This window comes from Penaeus monodon, chromosome 8 (genome assembly GCF_015228065.2).
Source record: "Penaeus monodon isolate SGIC_2016 chromosome 8, NSTDA_Pmon_1, whole genome shotgun sequence".
NCBI classification, from domain to species: Eukaryota; Metazoa; Arthropoda; class Malacostraca; order Decapoda; family Penaeidae; genus Penaeus; species Penaeus monodon.
The window spans coordinates 19,068,797-19,073,796 of NC_051393.1; the positions used below are offsets into that span (position 1 = coordinate 19,068,797).

The following is a 5,000-nucleotide window of genomic DNA, read 5'->3' on the forward strand; positions in this document are numbered from 1 at the left end:
CAAAGAGAAAAAGAAGTATAAATCGAGTAATATTATACTCAAAGGTAAAACCAAAAGTTCAAAACGGGGAAAACCGCGCCTAAAAATCCGGAGATGGGGGAAACTTCAGCCAAGAATCAGAGACATCTCCAAAAAGAATCTTATGAATCGTAAGTTATTACCAGGCCCTGGGAACCGTGGAAATAACTGCATTAACAAGAATATAAAATATACTAGATAAAACTATCTAGTCAATAATTATTCATATTAGCAAGTATTTATTGAATATTAGGTATGGCTCTATTTTGGTTATAATCAATGTACTGGAAACAGCCAGAATGCAAAAAGTACCAGCATAACCTTATATACTCTTATTACTCACATCCGTGGGGATGGACACCGAGCTACAGTTGGCATTTTCATCCCAAGTCTTCAGCAGTTCGAGTCTTTCGGTGCAGAACTCGCGTGATTTGTTGCTCACGCACAGCACGATTTCCGTCAGTTGCTTGAAACACAAGATATAATTTAAATAAAAGTGTTTATATATCTAATTTTCTTCTAATATATTTCACTTTGAATGATGATGCAACAACAATGATCCACTGAGTTGCCATTAATGAAACAAGTCATTCATTCGATTGTTCCTTGTATACAAGTCCTTACCTCGGTTGCATTGGAGCTGGTGGAGTTTGCGGCGCATTCCTCTACGGAGGATTGGATGCTGGCAATCGCCTGTGACAGTGAAGTTCATTAGCTACCCCTATCATTATCACAGTGTTTTAAACAACATGACTCTTATTCTAGTGTATTGTCTCTACTTTTGTCTGTCATTTTGTTCGACGCACCCTTTCCCCCGCCACCCCATAACGCAAGCCCGCGAACAAACCTCTATATCATATCCTTCGAATTCACTCATCTTGAGAACAGCCTGTTCGACATCGAGAGTTCCGTTTTCCGTCTCGAGGTTCATTTTCTCCACCAGACACTCTATCATCCCTTCAAATCCATTTCGCAAGCCTGGTGAGACAATAAGTCTGCCTTAGGTATGGGGACAGGAATGATTAAGGCTATACGTTACAGAATTAGTATTTGTAAGACATAAATAGAGAGGGACGTTCCAACACATTTCGTACACCTCATGAGAACAAAATAGCCGAAGCACAGAAGTGACATAATACACGTTATAAAATAACAAAAATCTGAATAAAACATCCAAATAACAAAAATAAGAAATATTTACGAAACGATTTAATAAAGCTGCAGACAGTCGAAAAGAATATGCAGGATACGCTTCAATTCAATATAGAAAAAAGTATTACTAATTACTCTATTTAATATGGTATTTCTGTACAATTGCAACCACCAAATGCAGATTAAGTAGTATTGAATTAAGTGCGACACATACCTGACTGACCATTTCTGAAGCGATATCTGCGGAAGTTCTGTCGAAAGAGATGTGCCATTATTATTATTATTATTATTATTATTACTATTATTATTATTATTATTATTATTATTATTATTATTATTATTATTACTCTCATAATTGTAATCATTACCATTATCATCACTATCATAATCATCACAGAATAAAAATAAAAATGAGAAGAATAAGAAAAAGACGAATAAAGGAAAGGAGAAGGAGGATACGTATAAAATGGGAAAAAAGAGGATGACAAACAAAAAGAAGAAGACGCAGCAGAGGACAAAGACGAAGTTGGTAAAGAAAAAGACTAAGGCAACTGCGACAACAAGGACACAAGAAGAAAAGGAAGAAAGAATGAGAAATAATAAGGAGGGAAACAAAGAAGAAGAAAATATAAAACTAAATGAATAAGGAAGAGCAAGAGAAGGAAAAGAAAAAAAAGAAAAGAATGAGAAAGAGATCGAAAAACCGAATGAAAGTATGAAGGAGAAGAGGAAGAAGAAAAGGAAAGAAACAAGGAAAAAAGGAAAAAATAAACGCCAGAAAAATGAAAGAAGAAAAAAAGAAAAAAAAGGGAAAAAAGAAAAATAAAGAAGGGAAAGAAAGAAAAAAAGGAGGAAGGAGCAGGAGAAGAAGGAGAAAAGGAAGAAGGAGAAGGAGAAGAAGAAGAAGAAGAAGATGACCACACATAAGAAGAAAAAGAAAAAAGAAAGACGAATTAAAAAGGAAAATATTCCTGAGACGAAAGGGAGTAATCTCACCTCTTTGAAGCAAGCCTTGAGCTCCTCGCCCTGTGGCATCAGCCCTCGCACGCACGGAGGCAAGCGCCCGCGGTGGAAGTGCCTGCCCTTCCGCAGTGCCCCCATCAGGCTGCACTCGCCTGCGGGAAGCGTCGTTAGCGATGAGTGTCTAGCGCGGCTTTGTTAGTAGCTTTAATGTTGTTATTATTACCATATGTTCTTATGTGTTGTTATTATATGTTATTATATGTATGTATATACTGGTATATGTAATACATATGTATATACTTTGTATTTATGCATATGTATACTACGTGGGAGGCGCATGAAAGGGTTGGCCAACGCCAGGGAGTGATCGTGAACTACGGAAGGGGCAGGGTGGGGTGGGAACAGTGAGGGTGGAGGACCCATACAGCGGCGTAATGAGGGAAGGTGACTCACCGTGCGAGTGGGGGAGGGCAGCAACAACCCCCGCCAGGAAGACCAGCAACGCCACACTCTTCATGCTTGATTCTGATGAAGGAAAACCCAGCTTAAGTAATGAATATTTTGGTCACATACACACACACACGGACGCACATGTTATGACGCACATGTTATGTATATATGCGCGTGTGTGCGTATCTTCGTTTTAGAATATTCATAGAGCATTTTTTCCCAACAGCGATTTGACATTTCTTCGATATAGATTTTCTACAGACAGAGAGATACTAAAATCAGATGAATATATTGGGGAATGTAAAAGTTATTCGTCGAGCTAGTGTTGTAACCAATAGAGAAATCAGAATCATCGTTCTTAAATATAGCTGATAACAAGCGAAACCAGTGTTTAAAGACATAAGTTGTGTTTTTTTAGCTTTTCTGAAATATAAGATCTAAAATTATTTACTGATTTACTGTAGATGTTTCAGATGTTACTGTAGATGCATTAAGGTAAAGAATAAAATAATATACATCATACTCAAAGAGAAATAACATTTTATGAAAAGGAGAATGAAAGCAAGGTTTGGAAGACAATGAAACAAAGACAAGAAGGTAACATTGTGACAGTGGTTCGACGAAAGAGGAAAAGTAGAGGTTCTTGGAGGGTCATTTGCATACGTCTTTTACAGAGAAATGCAAGAAAGCATCCGAAGAGTATTTAGTATCTTGTGGAAAATGTAAAGGACTCAAGACATAGGAGACCACTTCACATTTCCAAAAGTGACAGAACAGGTAGTCAAAGACACTAGTAACTGTTAGAATTATCAGTGTTTGAATGGAAAAATAAGATATTTTTTGGAAGGTAAAAGCATTCTAAAATATATACTAGACGAATATATCCTATTTATATAGTATATCCTCTTTATTTTAGATCTAAACATTATATATATATACATACATATATATATATATATATATATATATATATATATATATATATATATATATATATATATATATGAACATATACATATATATACACATTCTTATATATATATATATATATATATATATATATATATATATATATATATATATATTTATACATATATGTATATATATATATATATATATATATATATATATATATATATATATATATATATATATATATACACACACACACACACACACACACACACATATATACAATCATATGTGAAATATCACATGTGGAGTATCTCTAAGAAATATGTCGATATTTCATATAAACGGATGGTTCGCAGACATAGAAAATCTTTCCTACGTGAACTGACAAGTCTCGAGGCCACTCGCGAAACTGCCTATTGTCTGATATGGTAGAGATAAATGTCGATGAATTCATGCGATCATTTTCTCATAAACAGACTGTGGGTCACAAACGAATCGCACACAAAGGGCAGTCAGAATGCAGAAACTGTATTAATCAATGTATATCATGTTTGTGGTATTACGAAAACTTGGTTGGTGCAGTGACCAGTGGTATAAACGCAATTATTATGGTAAAATGCGAGCTTCTTATATGAAACAGAATTTAGAAAACAAAAATACAAGGTAGACAGAAAAAATAATTATTTGTTAACAAAACTAGCAGGAACACGCATTTACATTTAGGAGACGGACCTACAATACACTAAAGATTAAATTTTGTGAAACACATAACCTTCCTCATGCTAGTCATTTAAATTTGACGATAAAAATATTAAATAAGAATAACATTAGTATCCCACATTTTGTAAATACAGAATAGCTTTTTATTTAATAGAATATAGATTCAAAGTTGTGTTGATATACGCAACACAACCTGAAAAAAAAAGATGTAAAAGAAAAAAATATTATATTTTTTTCTTCTGCGGTGTTCTAAAGCTTACATATTTTCTACTGAACAATGCCAATCAACTCACGGTTTGGGCGCAGCAGCTTCTTTCCAGGCAGAATGCTGCAAGAATGACAAAAACATTGCCAGCCCCCTATATATATACCCAGACATAATGACACCAGAACGTTGCCGCTTACCCTTTTATTCTTGGGCCATTGACCGATCGTAATCAACCGAATTTCCACCGATAACTTGCATTTTAGTGATTCGTAACACGATGATCAAGCAACCTGATTAATCGTACCGTGACGGCGATATCAAGGAGTGATTTCGTAACGCGTTAGAAATTAATGTGATTTCTAGAACGTGATATAAATAAATATATATATTTTTTTATTGAATCATTGACCTAAGTGGTGTAGCACCTCTGTCCTGAAATTTACTTTAAAGATTCCTTCTCGCTCTTTATAAACCGATTCATTTATTTTATTTATATGTATGTGTTTATTTACCTTTTGATAAGAAGAAATAGAGAAAAAAAATATAAAAGATAGAGGAAATCAGAGGAAATGAT

General features: G+C 34.5%; 1 protein-coding gene across 2 annotated transcripts in view; it reads right to left on the bottom strand.

Annotated features, from left to right (window-relative positions):
* The window catches only part of LOC119575810, an 8,958-nt gene extending 4,391 nt beyond the window's left edge, over positions 1 to 4,567 (bottom strand). For both annotated transcript variants that reach the window (XM_037923366.1, XM_037923367.1), the window contains exons 1-7: positions 4,512 to 4,567; positions 2,587 to 2,658; positions 2,167 to 2,285; positions 1,385 to 1,421; positions 866 to 996; positions 643 to 711; positions 362 to 484 (exon numbers count right to left, since the gene is read on the bottom strand). In XM_037923366.1, the coding sequence (XP_037779294.1) occupies positions 362 to 484; positions 643 to 711; positions 866 to 996; positions 1,385 to 1,421; positions 2,167 to 2,285; positions 2,587 to 2,650 (543 nt within the window). In that variant the 5' untranslated portion in view covers positions 2,651 to 2,658; positions 4,512 to 4,567. The remainder of the gene's footprint in view (positions 1 to 361; positions 485 to 642; positions 712 to 865; positions 997 to 1,384; positions 1,422 to 2,166; positions 2,286 to 2,586; positions 2,659 to 4,511) is intronic.
* Between the last annotated feature and the right edge of the window lie 433 nt (positions 4,568 to 5,000).